General features: G+C 42.5%; 4 protein-coding genes across 8 annotated transcripts; 1 reads left to right on the top strand and 3 right to left on the bottom strand.

The window, feature by feature from the left end:
- Nucleotides 1–58: 58 nt before the first annotated feature.
- sephs3 (selenophosphate synthetase 3) lies at nt 59–3,431 on the bottom strand. The gene is made up of 8 exons (XM_061298076.1): nt 3,028–3,431; nt 2,394–2,497; nt 2,143–2,250; nt 1,896–2,050; nt 1,721–1,811; nt 1,523–1,622; nt 1,138–1,350; nt 59–989 (listed from the first exon to the last, which is right to left on the bottom strand). The coding sequence occupies exons 1-8, from the start codon at nt 3,305–3,307 to the stop codon at nt 751–753; spliced, it is 1,290 nt and encodes a 429-aa protein (XP_061154060.1). The 5' UTR covers nt 3,308–3,431; the 3' UTR covers nt 59–750.
- A 531-nt stretch (nt 3,432–3,962) lies between these two features.
- On the bottom strand, nt 3,963–11,833 carry ikbkg (inhibitor of nuclear factor kappa B kinase regulatory subunit gamma). Of its 4 annotated transcripts, none has more exons than XR_009717956.1 (14): nt 11,477–11,831; nt 10,879–11,019; nt 9,844–10,103; nt 9,541–9,615; nt 8,923–9,105; nt 8,558–8,619; nt 7,527–7,724; nt 7,304–7,456; nt 6,871–6,943; nt 6,649–6,783; nt 6,188–6,324; nt 5,970–6,046; nt 5,565–5,818; nt 3,963–5,465 (listed from the first exon to the last, which is right to left on the bottom strand). XR_009717956.1 is itself a non-coding variant. In XM_061298062.1 (13 exons), exons 2-13 carry the CDS (start codon nt 11,015–11,017, stop codon nt 5,628–5,630), a joined length of 1,623 nt encoding a protein of 540 aa, XP_061154046.1. In that variant the 5' UTR covers nt 11,018–11,019; nt 11,477–11,833; the 3' UTR covers nt 3,963–5,627. The 4 variants fall into 4 exon arrangements, 2 of the variants coding, with proteins under 2 accessions (XP_061154046.1, XP_061154031.1); XR_009717955.1 differs by having other exon boundaries at nt 3,963–5,251; nt 5,327–5,818; nt 11,477–11,830; XM_061298062.1 differs by having other exon boundaries at nt 3,963–5,758; nt 11,477–11,833.
- Nucleotides 11,834–12,037: 204 nt separating this feature from the next.
- On the top strand, nt 12,038–14,871 carry tmed4 (transmembrane p24 trafficking protein 4). Its single transcript, XM_061298109.1, has 5 exons — nt 12,038–12,242; nt 12,865–12,965; nt 13,177–13,302; nt 13,439–13,585; nt 13,664–14,871. The coding sequence occupies exons 1-5, from the start codon at nt 12,083–12,085 to the stop codon at nt 13,811–13,813; spliced, it is 684 nt and encodes a 227-aa protein (XP_061154093.1). The 5' UTR covers nt 12,038–12,082; the 3' UTR covers nt 13,814–14,871.
- Nucleotides 14,872–15,459: 588 nt separating this feature from the next.
- On the bottom strand, nt 15,460–18,312 carry plpbp (pyridoxal phosphate binding protein). 2 transcript variants are annotated; one of them, XM_061298089.1, is made up of 8 exons: nt 18,151–18,312; nt 17,568–17,675; nt 17,467–17,502; nt 17,330–17,405; nt 17,121–17,261; nt 16,885–17,027; nt 16,654–16,752; nt 15,460–15,985 (listed from the first exon to the last, which is right to left on the bottom strand). In XM_061298089.1, the coding sequence occupies exons 1-8, from the start codon at nt 18,238–18,240 to the stop codon at nt 15,803–15,805; spliced, it is 876 nt and encodes a 291-aa protein (XP_061154073.1). In that variant the 5' UTR covers nt 18,241–18,312; the 3' UTR covers nt 15,460–15,802. The 2 variants fall into 2 exon arrangements, with proteins under 2 accessions (XP_061154073.1, XP_061154081.1); XM_061298097.1 differs by having other exon boundaries at nt 18,135–18,280.
- Between the last annotated feature and the right edge of the window lie 1,423 nt (nt 18,313–19,735).

The raw sequence follows: 19,735 nt of genomic DNA, 5'->3' as shown, positions 1-19,735 counted from the left end.
ACAAAAAGTTCCTGTTGAATGTAACGTTTTTATTTGCATGTCACAAAAACACAAGAAACAAATTGAATGTTTTCTTTATTACTGATTGTGAAAAGCAGGAAATCTAGCAACAGCTTTAGCCCTCCAGCAAACCAAGTCTGCCTCACTCTTCCAGTGACAGACATCCACTCCACCCAGCCCCTTGTCTGGGGTTTGTAAGGCAGAGTTTCATAAATTGGAAGAATGTGACTGACTTGGCGCTGGACGAGCAATCAGCTAAAAAAAAAAGCCATCTGTACCTGGCACCACTTGTCCAGACGAAGCTGCTCAAGCCTTCCTCTGGACTGTAATGTCTGAGCCAGACACAAGACGGACGCACAATCCCATTTGTGGAAGAAAATCATTCATTATACATTAATTTCATCCCCTATTCAAATCAAGCCAACAAAACACAGCGGCCCACGTCACATAAAAACAATCCATACATAAACACACAGACTTCCGCTGGATATTCATTTTCACCTGTGGATTTGTCAAGGATGATTTGGAATGTTATTTTCTTCATTTACTTATTTGGCATTCTTTCCAAATACTGAAGATGACCGTTTGTAAAAGGAGTCTGACATCGAGCTCTTAGTACAGCTCGATATCTGACAAGGTCATTTGTCCAACTACGACGGGGAGAAATGAAAGTGATGATCTGTGCTTTCCAGACGAGACGGGGAGCATCCTCGACATTCTCACACACACGCACACTCATAAACACCCGGTTTAAGACGAATTGGGCCCAGGCAAAGGGCTGGCAGAGTTGTTTTCCTGATTGGCCACTTGGCTTCCTCGTGGTGGAACCTCAATGATACGGGGCTTGTCGATGATGCGAGCGCGACGGTCTCCCTTCTCTACAATTCCAATGATCCAGGCGCCCTGACCTCCAGATCCCGAGCTTTGGCTCTTCATCTCTGAACAAAATTTAGCGGCCTGCTCTCTGGGCAGACAAACCAGCAGCCCACCTTTGAAACAGAGAAAGAGAGCGAGAGCATCATAAACGCAGTCGGAATACCTTGACCTTGCTTCATGCCTAAAGTATCTAAAGTAATATCACAATTTCAATCTTCGTGTATATTTCCTAGCAACAATAGTTACTGCCCGTGCTCCTACCGGATGTCTCGGATGATGTGCCGTGAACCAAATTGAATATGTTTCCGCATGCTTTGCTGACAGCAGTCATTTTGGCTATGATGGGGAGGTTATGGATGACGAAGGACACATCGTTGCGTTGTTGTGTTGCCAGATTGATGGCGTGCCCCAGCAAACCAAAGCCTGTCACGTCTGTTGCCGCGTGGGCCTGGAACTTGTGCATAAGACCTGCCGCTGAGGGAGAACAGAAATGTCGAGACAAGCAGGTATTCAGATTTGCCTACGCGTGCACGCACACTCACGAAATTTATATGACAACATTCTTCTATCTTTTAAAAACATTCAATTGGTCTTTTTTTGCCATCCCTCTGTTGAAAAGCAGATCATTTCAACGGCTGCCGCATACCTGTACGGTTAAGTGTTGCCATTGAAAACATAGCTTCCTGATAGGCCTCTTTCACTTCCTGCTTGGTGATGACAAGCTTGATCTTGTTCCACCGATCAGGCTGGTTAGACAAACAATTCAAGACAAGAAGATGCGTAGCCTCAGAATACTCGTAAAATGCGTCAAATCCCGTTTGACTGCGCATTGAGTAGTACCGACCTGCTCGAGCCACTGGTGAGCATTAACAGCCACTTGTGTCCCCAAAGGCTTTGTGAGGACCAAGACGTCACCTGGGACAGCACCGTCTGGCCTGGAGAAAAGAGGAAGTTATTTTGCACATGTAAGAACGATCAAACAACTGAAGAAACTTTTCCGTTGACACATTTGTGCTTACATGATAAAATCGTTGGGCTGGCAAACAACCGAGGCCACTCCCCCTACAATGATCCATGGATTGATCACCGTCTGGCCGCCTGTCACCGAAGTCCCTCCCTCCTCGGCAGCATCGCGGAATCCCCGAATCATGAGCGGCATGACGCGCTCGCGGTCCTGCGTCATATATGTATTGTGATCGCATGAGCGAGGCTTTTTAGTTTATCTCCTACAAAATTCAAGCGAGAAAACAAGTTGAGAAGTATGACCTTGTCATTCATCTTCTGGCTAACACTGAGCAGCATCAGCATGTTGTCGCACTCAGTGATGCCCATGGCGTAGAGATCACTGAGGACATTGGCACATGCAATCTTGCCCTGGAAGACAAAGGTCAAACTAATCATTTAAAGATCATAAGAATAACTAACATTCATGACTGTAGATGGCTAGAGCGGTTGTCAATAGGGATGCAGGTGAACTGGAGAAATGTGCCAACTATGCCTTGGAGGGCAATCCTCACCATCATGTAGGGATCCTCCACAAGTGGGTAAAAGAAATCTGTTGTTTGGACTAAAGACAGCCCGCCGTGCCTTAGAGGGATCACACAGCAGTCCATTCCCACTCCTGAAATTAGACAGGGCCGAGAAATATGAATTTATGTTTCACATGTTACTGTGCATGGAGCAACATTGCAAATTGTGACTTAGCCTTTTAAGGGCCAGATATGATTAGTAAGTTTCACTCAAACAATTTGTAGGCAATAACGCTACACTCAAGCCAAACGTGCACAGTGGTTATGATAATAATTTCTTAATATTTGTTATTAACGATAATATTGTGCGCCCTCTAAAGACTGACATCTGGGGACGAGTCCTGTCAAACTCCACGTAATTTAGTGAAGAAAAGAACATGATGGCGCAGAGCATGACCAGATTTTAAATTATGCTGACTCATGCTACCTTGTAAATTGTTTTTCTTTTGTTTTGTTTTTTCGCTTGCACATTTTTGACTGCATAATTTTTGGGGCTTGAACCGTGGCCAGAAACATTTTGATCCGTGACATAAGAGCACACGTTAGCTAGCCCCTTTAGCTACGCTAGCTAACAAAGTCAGGCATCGCGGTGCTAGTTTGCGCAAGATCAACGGTTTCCTACCAAGCCGAGGCCCGGCGGGCAACTGTTGCGCGAACTCAGATGCGTTGTCTCCATCTTTCCCTGGCCCGTCGGTCCGGTTTGACTCGAGTCCCGTCAGGAGTTTGAGCAGAGCCTCCTGCGGGACCTTACAGCCTCATCCTTTCAAGTCCGAGTAGGCAGTGAGACGAAAGCCTCGCTCCAAGCCGTGTTCCTCGGGGTTGAAAGGCTTGTACCCAGGGGGAAAACATCCCTCGGTTCCCATCGCTTCTGTTTGGGCAGGCGGGGAGGTTGAACCTGACATGTCGGTCTGGGGAAACCTTCAAGTTCTCAACGCGGGCGGAGATGAGACATGTAATTAGAAGGTTAAAGTTCACGATGAATGGAAGAGCGGGATGAGCGTCTAGTGTCAGCGCGCGCTAACAGGAAACGATAAAACAACTTTATATTATGTCAAAATAAAATATTAAGGTGACCGCACAACTGTTTAATGACGCTAAATTGTGCACATGGTTCCAAACGATCGGAGATAGTATAAAGAACATTGTTTTAGCGGACTCAAATATAAGCATACATGAAAGTTAACATTTTACGTGAAATAATCTCATTTTGTAGTTATCTTATTTTGAAAGCAATTCTTAATTCCCGAATTTCATTTGCTCAACCGCGTGGGTAAAATGTCAGAGCTGAGAGTAGCACAAGAGCTGTACAGAACCACAATATAGAACATTTACAATATTAATTTTGAAAACATCGTAGTCTAAACAGCCTACACACATTTTTCAATATCAGGGGCGCGCGGGCATTTAAATTATATATAATTTTAACTTATTCTGAACGAATAACAGGTCGATAATCATTAACACTACGTTTCTAATAAGCCTAGTCAAAAAATGTATCTTATATGATTGTGTTATTTTTTGTTGTTGTTTATAAGCAGCAGTTAGCAGCATCACGTGTGAGCCTAAGAACTGATTTATTTCAGAATTTATCAACAGATTAAAACAACTTCCACTTCACCAACAGAGCATCCATCATTACAGACAATAATCACAAAAACATTGACCTCAATGCGCTTACATTCAGATAATTGATAGCTACAGGGAGAAGTACACAATAAAGGTCCTCTGTGATGTAATTAACAGTATACACAGACACAGTACAAAGAGAATGGCTACTTTGTTAACCAAGAATCAAACCATCTCTAGTACAGATATGTTTTGAGGTAATGCAAACATTTATGACCAAAACATACCATATTTGAATATACACCTTAATTTAAAGCTCACTAGGTTATTCGCTCACGTTACCCTTCAGGGAGATGGGGGGGGGGGGGGGGGGGTTATTCCACTGTATATTTTAAATATCTTAGGTTCAAACAATGGATGACAATTAAAGGACATATTTAATCCCACACACATCAGCCATTCCTTTCTTAGGAATGGCTACCTCTGCAGAGTAAAGAAAAACAAAGAAAAAAGACATCAGGCACTGAGTGCAAAAGCACATCTTGTCTGCCGAGCTGCAGGCAAATAATTACATGAAAAAAATATATAGGAGGGGGAACCGGGGAGAAGCAACAAACAACACAAGAGGGGAAAAGACAGATATGAGGAATGGAAAAGCTACAGCAAAAAGTGAACGGGTGGACCAGGTCCAGAGGAATACGATGCTGCCGTTACTTTTTTCATTCACGAGAACTGTCCTGTGTTTGGCACATCTTCATTTCATCATCGTCGTTTTAAGTTTCCGTGTTAGGTTAACTTGATTTCACGTGTATTGCATTTAAATGCAAGTAAGGTGCGACTACAAAACGTTGATTCCAGCGACACATCGAGCTGGATAGGGACCACCCCCGCCTCCCGCCCCCATCTACACCGTTCAGCCATATCACTATAACTTTCAGATTAATACTGTTTGGGAGCTGAAACAGCTCCGGCGTAAACTCCGTAAAACTTCTGACAGTGTGTCACGACGGCAAACGATTAACAGCGGCCGGGTTGCCAGTACATCTGAAAGGAACTCGGCTGGATTGAAGTGCATGGACTTTGGATGCACCTTGGATCTTGGTGTTAGACAAAAATAAAAGTCACATCCCTTTGGCAGACACTCACATTCTTTACAAGGGTAATTGGCACTACTTAGTAGTAGATGCCCGTTCTGTTGTACAAATTATCGAGGGAGCGTGCCAAACTCTCCAGTTGCCCAGCAAAACTGTTCCGGCGTGAAGAGCCCCCATACTGCATGTCTAAGCAACAAAACAGGACAGTCATTTATTTAAAAAACAAAAAAAACAAAAAAAACAAAAACAGTGCTTTAGTACCTTTGTGTTCTGCAACATTGATCGACTGTTCCCTGCAAATATATCGATTACATTTAGCACCTACGATCCTGCTGTTGGGTCACTTGATGCCCTTTTCCTTCGATCCCGTGTGGTGCGTACGAGTCCCTCCTCCACAGATCTTGATTCAATCAAATAAACCGTGAGGGTAAAGTGGCGACATGCCAAAGTCTAAAATTTTAATCGATGTCAAGACTGAGAACGTTGTTATTCAGTTCACCTATCAGTGATTATAATGGTACGTCTGGTCGATTATTGAAGGGAAGATGAACTCTGTAATCTGTTACTGTATGCAGTCCATAACGTGGATTTGCAGAGTGTCCATATCTGGAGCCCGATATTGGCACTTGGGACAACATAATTCTGGCAGATCTTCAACTCCTGCTGCTCCTTGATTACCAGGCGGCCCCAATCCTGGATTACGGTACAAGGATGAAAGGGGCGCCGTGTTGAACACTCCGGCAGAAAATCCATCTGATAAGCACAAGCATTCAAAAATATTTTTGCGCTGTACTGCTACATTCTCCGTCAATGTAACAAGCCAACTTAATCACAAACGTCCCCCATGTCAAGTACAGAAAGAATGGTGTTTTTTTTTACAACATTATTAGAAGTAATAATGTACCTGGTGGAGGAGCAATGTGTGGAACTCGCGCTGGAAAGTCCTCCTGATGCCTCAACTTCATCTGCTCCATACGTGCCCTGAAACAGTATGGGTAGCTTTATGAACCCACTTAAGACATCAATCGAAGATTATGTTGCATGCACAAAAAAGCAAATGCAGATGTTTGATGTCATTTTAACCAGATTCACCAAGGAGACAAGCAAGCAAGGGGTATTTACCGGGATGAAGCTTCCTGTTTGAGCCTGTCAATCTCAGCCATGGCATGAGTCAGCTGATCCTGCAGCTCTTCTTTTTTTTGGTTTAGTTTTTCTCTCGCTTCTCGTTCTGCAAGGAAGTCTGCCTTATAGATCTCAGCCTGAACACAGTTTAAGATGGAGGAGAAGCAAGCTTTACACAGACGAAATACAAAAAAACACTCTAATTGATGAAAGTCATGTGTCAGTTGGACAGGAATGTACGACTAATGGTTTATGAACCACCACAACAACATTCAGCTGACTGATGTGTGTTCCTGCTTAACCCATGACAAAAACACTATGGCAAGTTTTGACATGGTGTACTGTGTGGGTTTGGAGCTTTTTGACCCATTTCAAACGTAAGAATAAATGTCTAACCCAACTCTATAAATAAGCACACCGTTAATCATGCCCATCGAAGAGGCCATCGACTGAACCTGTACCTGCGCGGTGAGGACAGGAACAGTCTCCAGTGAGCCCTTCTGTTGCTCTACCTCCTCCTTTAGCTTGTCAATCAGGTCTTGCTTCAAGGCCAGCGCTCTCTCTGCCTCCTCCAGGCGGCTGCACAGATCTCCTCCCTGGAAAACGTGGGTGGCACAAACATTCACATGCTAAAAGTACAGCAAGTTACATGATTAAGGGGTTTATTGTTCAATTTACTTTACCTCACTCTTGAGTATGGTATCATAGTCTCGAAAGAGACACGTGTAGGCATGCTGAAGCTGTGTCAGTTTTTTCCTAAGAGGGTAAATGAATACCAGAATTTAATTACACTTCATAACTTGCTAGCAGATTAACAACTAAACATCTCTCCCAATATTTTTGTGATTTAAGATACATTACATTTATATTCAGATAATCAAGTAGATCATTCACAGACACAGTATAATAAAATTAACCATCAGTGGAAACTCGAATTAACAGGAACCAATAGACAGTCCACTCAAAGTGCAAAGTGTGTTAGTTCCACAATTAGCTGTAATTCGCCACAGCGCCATCAACAGAACACGTGTTTTTGCATTACATTGCTCTCATACTAAATAGAATAGGCAAACAGTAGACCAATGACAACGATTTCTGAAGTGTGTGTGTGCCCACTTTTCCTCGGTGACAACATGTCTCTCTGTCTTGAGGGCTTGCTCCAAGCTCTGAATCTGCAACATAAGCTTGTCCTTGTTCACATGATGCTGATTCCTCTGCTGCTCCAGTTCGTGCTCTGCCACCTGCAGCGCTTTCACTTTACTGCCCAATCTGCACACAAGTACACCATATGAGCTCACATTCTTGTCAATCTCAAATACAACTTGGAGCGTCTGCATACTTGTCTTCCAGCATTTTTCGTTCTTGCTCGCTTTTTTCCAGGCAGCTCTGCCTCTCGTTGAGTTCTGCTAAGAGAGACGTTGCCTGAGCTTTGAGAGCCTCACAGTCCTTGTCCTTTTGTTTGAGCGTCGCCTCGGTTCTGTCACGCTGAGCGGAACTCTTCTGCAGGTTTTTCACCTTCTCCTCCAGTTCGCGATACCTATTCATTATTGAATCCTAATTAACTTAATGTTCATTTACACAAGGGAAAATAGACCAGTTAAGAATTCTAATACATGTTTGATGGAATCAAATTATGCATACATCTGAATTAGGCATAAGTATGATGACTCAGTGAGGATTCGAAAGTAAAGAAATCCCAATTTTCACAGTTTCCAAATTATTTCTCTTTTAAGAAACTCAATCTTTTGCACAGTTTGAGCAAAATATCTAGCATGAAGGTCATTCTAATCAACATTAGAATAGAGAATGAACATGTATGGAGAATGGGCATAAATAACTTTGCTCATGGAGGTTTAAGTCAAGATGTAAAAAAGGAAAACCATACTGTTGTTTGGAAATTTTATCTCTTTAAAAAAAATGGCTTGTGTCACGACCGCTTAGAAGATATGCGGTGACCAAATTAAAGACATGTTATGGTTTTGGGCCTAACTGTTCACAATGTTTGTAAAGCCACACAGACAAAAGCGGGAACAACAGCCACAGTGCAGACCAGTTAAGACATGCATTTGACCAGAAAGAAAAGCCACACAGAGCTGTGAGCTCACCTGCCCTGCGTGGCCTGAAGCTGCTCTGTGAGTTTAGCCAGACTAGAGCTGGTGCAAAGAACAAGAATGAAGGGAGAAGCAAGAAGATGTAGCAAAAATAAGACTTTGATTAATTACAAGAATAAAAACCCAACACGACAAGCACTCTTGGAAGATCCCAAGTGCGTACAAAGGTATGATTAGTTGAACAGCGCTGTTGACACACTGGACATTTTAGTCGTGTTAAACTGAAAATCTGGAAAAGAACTGTCATAAATGATCCTACCAGTCAGAGGAGTGCTGGGCTTCGCTGCGATGTTGAACAACCTCCTCTGTAGCACTGCTTGCCTGTCAAAGACATCCAAGTAAGCCTTTCGCACTAGAATCCAAACTTGATATTCTATCAGTAACTATCAGTAATAGTTTTAGGATAAGACTAATGGTAATTCATTTATTTGTACATGCAAAACTCAAGACGAAGGGGCCCGAAAAATATTTTGCGTTTGACAACACTGATTCTACTTTGTTCACAGTCATGCTTTTGGTGCAAGAAGTGCACATCATTGGGAACATGCTTTGAGCTATGGAATCAATTCATCAGCCCACCCAAGTTCACGGTGTGCAATTTGGGCCAAAGCGGATCACGGTTACCTGTACTTGGGCCAGTTTGGCCGCCAGCTGGTCAATGAAGCGACGCATTCGCTCTCTTTCCTTTTCGCCCTCGTCTCTCTGTCGCTCCAGCTCTTCATTTTTCTTTTTCAGATCTCGCATGGCTTCCTCCAGCTTTTCTTTGTGGATCTTCACTTGCAGGAAGTCATTTGCACCCGGAACGGGCTGTAGAGAGAGACATGCACTGTGACAGAATTCTGAATGAGTTGCGAGGGAGCTATTGGATGAAGATGAAGTGGATTAGAGAGGAACCATATACAAGTATCGGTGAACTTCTAATTGATAGGATAACGTGAGATAATGCCATGATAGTATCCAATCGTTTAAGGGGTCCATTCATATGAAAACTTGGCTTCCAGCAACACCAGAAATAGCCACAAAGCCCAAATGGCCTTGAGCTGGATGTGTAGCACTAATTCTTCCCCAAAAGATGGCACTGGTAGTGTAGTGCTACATGCTGATAAGGATAGTTTGCATCAACAGAGCTAACAGGGATCCATTTTGTTTTGCACTTGACACTCATATATGCTCATTAGATGGAAATTATACAAATACACTCGATCCCACAGCGCATGCTGCGGGTGTCCCTTCAACTCTTACTAAGCTACGAGGGGGAGTTGTCTGTGTGTGCTGATCTGCTTCCTCCACTGTTTTCTTTTCCCGTTGATCCAAGATCTGGAAGAAAAATGAGAGGAACTCATTGAATAAAGTTGCTTGTTTATTATAATTTTTACTGTAGCGCTTCCCTTGATGAATGTTTATTTTTTCTCTTTTGTTTATTCATGAACAAATAGGGACAGGTTGGTAATGCGGGGAAAGCCTGGGGACGTTTTTCCTACATATTTTGTCGAAGCTACTTGGTCCTCTGTTTCAATGATTCCATCATGGTGTAAAAGAACCAACCTGTGGCTGATCAAGAGGGCCATTCTTGGTTGGAAAAGAGGTTTCAGTCTGGCTGGAGCTACAACAGTGGTTGGATGAGGAGGCCGGTCCGTTCACCAGGCCTTGTAACGAGTGGTTCTCCTGTGCCAGCCTTTCCACCAGCGCCCTGGCCTCTTGGAAACGACAACTGAGAAATTCCCTATCTTCCCTTGTCTTTCTCTGCCAACCCTCCATCTCTTCACAGCGCTGACGCAAGGCGAGGTTGCTTCGCCGTAAGGCATCTAAAAGACAGCGTGATGGGAAAGGGCACAAGTTTTCAAATGGATGCACATAATGCATATTCCGTCGAGGTGACTGATCAAAACGTCAATTCTTGAGAGGTAGTTTCAAAATTAAAAAACGTAAAACCATGTACATACTCAACTATAGCTTGGCGGTACTGTCTGTGCAGCTCTGCTTAGTTTTCTTTGTCTTACAAAATCACCACAAACCACAATATCCTTGAACACAGTTTCTGCAATGCACTGTCTCGGAAATCATGAAAACTTATATAATCAAGGTGTTAAGCGCACCTAATACAATGCAACAATGAAGTATTATATTTTGTTTGTATTTTGCATCTGGTAAGGGAAGTTTGAAAACTATGATTTGTCAGGCAAGTTTTTGAACATTTGGACAACGACATTTGATAATGCCAGTCACAGTAAAATAAACAAAAATTTCATCACACAACTGTCATTGATACATTAGCACAACATAAAGTTGATGAAAAGAAAAAAAAACCCCAGCACTTCTCGACTTTCTAACGACCAAATATGTCTGGTGTAGTATAGCTCCAAGTAATTAAATGATGAAAAATATTTATCGTACATGTAACTTACTACTATTTTAAAGACCAATATTGTTGTGACATACAAAATAATAATAATAGGAATCACGTTATGTCAAAATAAAGATGCCACAGCTACGTGGGGGTTAAAGGAAAGACAAGAAAATATGGAGTTGATCCCCATCTGCCAGTACAACCTTGTTTGTTAATCAAACAGCAGTACGTACCTCTGAGCTGCTGGTTGTCTCCGAGCAACCTGGTGACCACTTCATTGGCTGCCAGCTCAGGTGGGACCCTGAGGGCCCCCCCACTATCATCTCCTGACATGTCCCACTGCAGTGGGCCATCAGGTTGGGGCTGCACCATCCCTACAAGCACATGTAAACACCCATCAATACCCAATCTCGCTCAAACAATAAATGTGTGCTAACACGCCATTTGCGTTCACCGAACCCTCCACCACACCGGACTAGTTCCCTGAACCATAACATTTGTAACGCTACCATCAGCACGGTGTCAACATGGATACAAAGAACGGCGATGAAAGAAAACATTACGTCATCCCCAAAACAGTGGAGGAAAACGCGGGACTGAGAAATATGCCTTGTTTCATTGTTACATATTTTAACATGGGGAAAAAGTCAAGTAAAATAAATAAAACTAAAGTTGTAATATTCCGATACTAATTATTCGCTGGACAGTCGTGTCGCGTACGCCTTGATCGTCATCGTGTAACGATTCCACACAGTAGTGAAACAATGTATAAACTATCAACAAAAACTTAAGCATATCTTTATAACGAAACACTGAGGCGTTTTGTGTTACCTTTTATTCTTTTCCAGTGTTGTTATCCAGATAATCAGACAGGCAGTCAGGGAGTCGCTCGCGAAAAACCTGAGAGAAACCCAGCTAGGTGGTCTATCCAGGCAGGCTAATGCTATACAGGTAGCAATTTAGCTTACACGGCTAACAGGGGGAAATGACTGCTTCGGTTTTCAGAAGCACTCGTTGACAATTCAAGAACCGGACATTAATAAAAGGGACGACCTCCAGTTAAAAATATGCTCCTATATTTTCTTCTTCTCGTAAAACGTTGTGCGTGGGACGACGTTAAAAGTAAAACACATGACAGGGCCAGTGTTGTTAGTAAAGGTGATTAATCTTTGACCCCGAGTTTTGATTCTACGGCAAAACATTTTCGGCGAACAAGAGATTTCCAAATTTGTGGGGAGGCATCTCTTTATTTGTGTATTGTGTGTAGTAGTATAACCACAATATAGAAAGAACACTGTTTTCCTTTGCTTGCTGGTTCCTGGACTTTGAGGTATGTGAAGAGACAAAACTCGGGGCAAAATTACATCTTTAGAGGAAATCCCCTTCCTTCTTCCGCATTAGGTGTCTACGTCACTTTCACACAGCTACTCTGCTCTTATGGTGGAAGAGCCTTCTTCGATCAAGATGCTTACCGCCACCACGGTTGGACTTTTGATAGTAGCTTGGATTCATCCAAGCTATGCACTCTATTTCCACATAGGAGAGACGGAGAAAAAATGTTTCATCGAGGAAATTCCAGACGAAACCATGGTGATCGGTAAGACATTGGCTTTGTCGTTCGGCAAAGCTAGCTTAAGCCATCTGGCTTGCTTTGAGCCAGTGAACGTGTTAAGATGACTGTAACAATCGTGTTGTTCCCGAATTGCGATTCTCTATTATTGCCCAGAAGATTTTTATTAATCATTCGCACCGATTCTCCATTTAAACACTTGAATGTTTCAAGGCAGATACTGGACTAATTGTGGCGACCGGTTTCGTGACATTGCGTAGGACACGTGGATTATTCACCTGCTCTTTTTTTTAAGGATGATCCACTCACTGACAGTTGACTTTTGTTTGTTTTATTATGTCAGCGTCATTAGTATTAATTATATAAATTAATGCGAGCGGCATGCCAAGAAATCAACAATAAAGAGCTCTATGTGAAAGTGTGCTCAATTCGAAGTGACTTGATTAAGTTTTCATAATAAAAATTCAACAGATGTGTTCTCGGTGGCACTTAGGTTCAGGGTCATCTTATCTTGCAATAAATATTGTTTGCTATTTTAACTGCTCAGAAAGTGCAGGAAAACTCGTTTCAATTCATGAGGGGGTTTAGTAGTCTGCAGACTGTGTTCCATGATATAATGACTTAATGAGGTGCATTTGTCTCTTTACAGGAAAGTACAGTACTCAGCTTTGGGACAAACACACCAATTCCTTCCTCCCATCCACACCGGGACTTGGAATGCATGTTGAGATCAAGGATCCTGAAACAAAGGTATGAAAAGAACATTAAATATTCAAACAAATGTTGATTATCAAGTTTAAAAAAATGCCGTTCAAAGGTAGATTTGTGAAATTTTATTTGTGAAATTAGTGACTCACTACAGCAAGCCCTGATGGGACAATCACAAATATTTAGATAATGATGGTGAGTATGTTGAGGTGTTCTACTGTATTGCAAAAATGTTCTTGTCCGATCATTTCAGGTCATCCTGTCTCGTCAGTATGGGTCAGATGGTCGGTTCACCTTCACATCTCATACACCAGGAGAGCACCAAATATGTCTGCACTCCAACTCAACCAAGATGGCGCTGTTTGCTGGAGGAAAACTGGTAGGACCCAGCTTCTGATATTTTCTCATCCAACCTCTTATTTGATTACTTTGGTTGGAATCAGCTCAAGGGTTTGGAAACTATACACAGTCTGTTAGCCTGTGCATTTCTAACTGTGACCTTCCCAATGTTGCAGAGAGTCCATCTGGATATTCAGGTTGGCGAACATACCAATAACTACCCAGAAATTGCAGCCAAGGACAAGCTGTCCGAGCTGCAGTTGCGTGCCAGACAGCTTCTTGATCAGGTCGAACAGATCCAAAAGGAACAGAATTACCAAAGGGTGAGTGATACATCGAACAAGCTGCTAGCTTGACTTTTCTTCGCTCTCCAGTGCCTAAAAGGATGTGTCTTTGCACAGTATCGAGAGGAGCGCTTCCGTATGACCAGCGAGAGCACCAACCAGCGCGTTCTCTGGTGGTCCATTGCCCAGACGCTCATTCTCATCCTCACGGGCATATGGCAGATGAAGCACCTCAAGAGCTTTTTCGAAGCTAAGAAACTGGTTTAGCCGGAGAGTGAAGACAAGCAGCGATGGGGAGCGACAGACACGACACCTATGGACAGACTTGAATGACTGGAACCAAGACTTGCCACGCAAGAATTTAGGCAGATTTTTTTGTTAAGTAGCGGCCATGAATGAAGACGGAATGTGCGAATTGAAAAAGGCAGTTGTCATTCTTTTATAAGAGAACGACATCTCAGTTGCCTTTCTTTTTTTTTTCTTTTCTTTTTTCATTGGATTGACAATACTGGGCATCATTTGGTTACGTGTAAAGCAGATTTTAAAGGATTTTTTTTTTTTGGGAAATGGCTTCTTTGGGGTTCTGTAACAAGTATACTTTTAAGAAATTTCCCTTTTTCCAGCGTCTCATTTCTGTTTGGACTTGCACTTTGAGGCAACAAGCTGCAGAGTAAGGCATTTAAACCTTGTGGAGATGTGTGAAAGACAAACAAGCCACACCCACATTCGTAAACCACTACTGGTACATAATTATTACTATCAATGTGTAAATCCGTATGCTTTGTCTGACAACAGCATTTTATTCATTTTTTCCTAAATATTTCTAAACGTCACAAACTGAAACACAAATAAGCCACACCCACATTCATCAGAAACTTCATAGTTCCGACTTTACAATTACACAATAAAAAAAAAAAAATCTGATTTTTAGAAGTGTCTCAAAGGGTTTGAGGTGTTGCAATCTTACTTTGTTCTGAGGTTATTGTCTAGAAGTTGTTTCTGTGATGTTCATGCAGTTCTGTTGTCAGAACATTCTAGCTGGTTGGTATGTGGATTTTCGGGAGGGTGAGTTTTTGTTATACTGTATCTTATTTATTTGTATGGGAATACCACAAGATCCTGTAGGTTCAGTTTACTTTTTTCCATTGATTGATGGGGAGTCATAAGGGTATGGATTCGTCAGTATGAAGTTTGAATTTTAAGTTACTGATTGCAGGTGTTTCATTGAATACGTCCAACTCCATAGGTGCGCTACAGTCAACCATAAAATGTTAAGTCATGTTGTCATCTCCTTGTGCTTAATAAAGACATTTGGGCTATAAAAAGAGTTTGAAAGCACTGCTTAACAAACATAGGTTAAAACAAATACACCAGCAACAGAGATATTTCTAAAAGTTTATTGCTCTGCTTAGGTGTCCCTAAGAGCACGATTCTAAGCACTGATTAAAGAGGAAGTCAAGTCAAACATTTCTTGCATTCTATGAGGTCCCATTTGTCTAAACAGGATTGAGATGAATATTGCCTTTGTGGAATATGAATTAAGTAACAAAATTCATCTGGTTTTATCCCTCTCGGGGAGCGGCCATTTTGCCTTGTGCTGCCGAATGAAAATGACATCACAGCGCAGGATGTCACGTTTAAATGACATAGGCACATGGAACATATAAAGACAATTTTGATTTGACTTCCTCTTTAAATGCTCGACTGTAGACATCTTTCCACCACAATATTTAAAACCATCGACAATGACAGAATCTTTTATGGTAAGACACCAACTGGTATGGTCCTAGCTTGTGAAGACAATCCCTTTACGTAGCTCCCCTTGCACCACATATCACAGCTAGCATTCCTTCTGATTTACTCAAGAGACGAATGAGTACAAAAAAACCTCAACACTAAATACACAAAAGTCATAAAGGGATGAGAGATTTATTAAGTGAAAAGTCCCGCTGCACCTGCACAATAAAACCTGGAAATAAATCCTCACCAAACTCCAGCTCGATTCGGTTTATAGAGAAAATGAAAACAGAATTTTATTCGGTTACGGTTGTCTTCTAACTTCTAGCACAGCTCGAAGGTGACAGACGGGGGTACTATACCATTTAGTGGCAAAAAATATATAGATTTTATTAAAATATGCAATAATTATGGAATCTTAACCCAATGTGTGTGTGGGAATTTTCAGCGCTCTTCTTGTTAGCACATTTTATAGTTGTATTGTTTCTCTTACAAAGGAAATTGACAACTTATTAGTGTTCAGACTGTCAGATGCTGCATTTTCTTAGCGGCTTCTTCAGACACCTGCTTGGCTGTTTTCTCCGGGCTGGGAGCCGGACTGGGGGCGGGACTGGGAATCGGAGTGTTGGCTGCGCTATTGGGATACTCCCTGTTGCCGAAGATGATGCTTCCCACCCGAACGTTAGTTGACCCAACTTCAATCTGCAATGCAACAGCGTCAAAGCTGATCAAGAGTTCACACTGAAAAACAATTCATGGTTTGTCACATAATCAATGGAAATTAGCCAAATGCTAATCACTAATATTTAGCATATCTAGTGTTGCCTATCTTGCTTCCTTTTTTTTTTTGCAAATTTCTTTTTTTGGGGGGGGCGGTCCTCATGTGAGTTTTCTAGAAACGGACCTGCATATTTTCTGCTTTCATGCCCAGATCTTCTTTCATACCATTTTTACTCTCTAACGCCATCTTGTGGCAAGCCTTGGGACTCAGGGAAAGAAGGAAAACCGCTTTGCTTTTGTGAGATAGATTTAGTAATTTAGTTGTACTTGTTTATTCAAGCACCGAGGATGCGCCGAGACTTATGATCGCGTGAAATCCTAATCCTAGTACAACTACAGTGAAAACAGATTGGTGACACTGGTCCAGTTTGTTTTCATTTTTAACATCCAGGGCAAGTTCACTTCCACGATATTCATGACATCTCCTCTTTGTTCTATGTTGTTGTCACAACCCCCACAAAGACAAAGCATATAAAGATTCGTGGAGATGAACTTTATCCCTTTTTTCCCCCCAAATTGCCCAACCTTTAGAACATTCGACCGTATAATTAAAAGAAGGAAAATAATTGTTTGTAATGGTCGTTACTCACGGCATGTTCAAAATCAGTGGACATCCCCATGCTGAGCTCCACCTCATCCAGAGGCAGCTTCAGACTGTCACAAACCTCTTGTCGCCGGCTCAGAAGCATCTGTGAGCAAGCAAACATCATTTAAGGGGCTAAAGAAGGAAACCGTAGCGACAGTTTGGCCTGTGACAAGTAAGTTTGGATGGACAAATGTATACATTTGGAAAAAAAAAGACCCTCAACAGCACAATGTACCTGAAAGTCTGGATTTGGGCCGAGGGTTAGGTCGTAGCCGTAACGTCCAATGGTCATGAGTCCTAAGAACTGCAGAGCAGAGCACTGTGACACGATGTGCTTGACGGTATTGACTGCTTCTTCTGGCGGGAGGCCGTATTTACCTACGTTTGCACATTGACGTGCACACGTATCAATTTTTCACGTATCAAAGTTTGACGATGAGTAGAATACACAGCTAACGAGTCAACACTCACTCTGTTCACCACTGGTGTTGATCTGCACCATGACCTTTAACCTCTGCGTGCTCGCTCCTCTGATACGCAGCCATGAGCTGTTGACCTTGTCTGCCAGTTTTGCAGAGTCAACCGTCTCAACCAAGAACAAATTTGGCACACCTGGGGAGAGGGAGACTTAACCAAACGCACATTTCAAAACCCAAATGCGACAGTTAGCCTTTACTCACCCAAGAGTTTGTTGACATTGTTCTTCTGTAGATGACCAATAAAATGCCACTTGATTTCTGGGCATGATTCTAAAATCTGAAATATTGGATTATTAGAGTAATACAGAAAATGTGCTCTGTAAAAGATGTCAACTCACCATAGGATCTGAAGCTTTATCCACAAGTTCATTAACCTGGTGTTGAGATACAAGCATGTAGTTGATTTATTGTCAATCAAAGGGATAAAAAAAAGACTCACATAGTTTTCTCCAAAGTTACGCTGGCCTTGGTTGTAAGCCTCCACCACCATCTCGGGAGGTTTGGTTTTGCTGACAGCGACAAGTCGAGGTGGCACAGCTGGTAGCGTCTGAGGAAAAGATAGTGTCCTAAGCAATGTACTCTTGTGATTATTGCAATATTGAAGTCTCTAAGTTTGTTTGTTTTTGGTCTATATGTGCCGACTGGCGACTAGTCCAGAGTGGAAGCAAGCACGGACGAGTTCTAAGTAAAAAGTAACATTTTGTTTTTCCATTGCGTTGCATTAGCGCATCATATCATGGTCTACTTCTATCTAATGGACTGATTGATTGGTGACAGCCAATCAGCACGATCGATAGTCACTGATGGCTAATGTCATTTTGCATAGTGATCAATGGCCTCATTCATTCAAATCAGGCGCACGACGAAATATTGAGGTGCCACCTCCACCACGCGTGGTCTTATGAGCCCCACTCGTTGACATTTGACAACCTTACATAACCGAATATGGCAACACAGCGCCACTTTCGGGAAACCACGTGAGAGCGGCGCGACCCGCTGGACTTACCCGGGCCGTAACGTACCTTGGATCGTCGGGATGCAGCCTGGTTGACCCGCTGCACCACCGACTGGAGCGCCTTGCCTACCTCCTCCGACATTGCTATTTTCCACATGACGTCGAGAGGCTGCGGCGTGCGACGTAATAGTCTACGTCTTCTGTGACGACAATTGTCTTTCAAAATAAAAGCTAGTCGGAACAGGAATCTTCTTCTATTGGTTGTCACTTGGTGGTTAGCAAACAACGTAATGGCGCGACAGCGCCGACAACTGTTCGAAAGTTTGCTCCCTGGCAAAAACTACCATCACTCTAGGACAGGGGTGGGCAAACTTTTTGACTCGCGGGCCAAACTGGGTTCTAAATTTGGACCGGAGGGCCGGACCAGGAGCAGATGGTATAGGCGTTGTGTGAAGTCATATAAGCGACCTGTAAAGGTCATTGCATAGAAGATCTTGGCCTTTAGTAGGTAGTAAAGCATGGATATTCCAAACAAGTTTTTTGAAAACAAATGCATTTATTAACAGCATTAAAAAAAATAATAATTCACTAAAAAACTGCTATCAGTGATTCTCATAAAACACGACACTGTTATTATGAATAACAATCTCCATCACTTCAGTGCCTGCAGGTCAGATTAATGAAAGATGTTTATCTTATGGGATCACATCAAACGGCAAACATACTGACCAAATATATCATCTTGAAAAATCGGTGAAAGCATACATCCAAATAAAGTAATCAAAACAGCAACACGGTGAGGGGTATCTGAAAATCAGAGCAGAGTTTTAACTCGCAAACACCTGGTAACAGAGGTGAGGAAACGGGAAACACCTCCTTAAAGTAAGCCTTAAGAACTTTACAGGTTAAGATTAGTCGCAAATAGGTGGTGCATCAATGTCCTTGAGCATCCTGCATTGTTTGAAAATGAGAATGGTCGCTAGTTTCAATCCCTGCTATGTGTACAAATCATATTCAAAATGCATTTTTTTACAATAAACTTGAGAGCCTCCCGTTCATTTTCAGTGGGAACAGTGTTGTTGGTCTCCCTTTTTTGCTAGTGCGTCATAGTCTGGAGTAAAATTTGTTGTGGCAATTCTTAGGCGAGATCCGAGGTGTTGGTCCGTTTACCTTGATCTGTGACGGGTTGATGTTGATGTGGATGAACGTCACGTCGCGTACGTCGAGCCAAATTGGCCACTCTTTTTTAAACACTCGGCACTCACTTCTTTTTTTCGGGCCACTCATTTTAATGGAAGGATTCCAGGGGAAGGTTTGTGGGTGGCTTTAGCGCAAAACTGCATCTGAAAGCTCAGTGCGCGAATTATAAGAACGCTGTCGTCAAAGCCCACGCTCTAAATTCGGGACTGATACGAATAGAGCGAGAGTGCGCCAAGTCCGTACTACTGAGTACGTACACGCACTTGTGAGTGTGCACCGAGCTTTCTGACACGGCTTCCGGTAGTAAATGCGCAGGCGAGCGCTTCGCCATCTACTGGGAAAACGCAGTCATTGCAGGCAAAATGACCAAAAAAAAAAAAGTTTAATAATACAATTTGTTCAGGGTTGGCGGGCCGGATTAAACGGTCCCGCGGGCCGGATGTGGCCCGCGG

This window comes from Syngnathus typhle, linkage group LG2 (genome assembly GCF_033458585.1).
Source record: "Syngnathus typhle isolate RoL2023-S1 ecotype Sweden linkage group LG2, RoL_Styp_1.0, whole genome shotgun sequence".
NCBI classification, from domain to species: domain Eukaryota; kingdom Metazoa; phylum Chordata; class Actinopteri; order Syngnathiformes; family Syngnathidae; genus Syngnathus; species Syngnathus typhle.
Note: the sequence above shows the minus strand (reverse complement) of the source record. Positions and strands in the feature narration are given on the sequence as shown.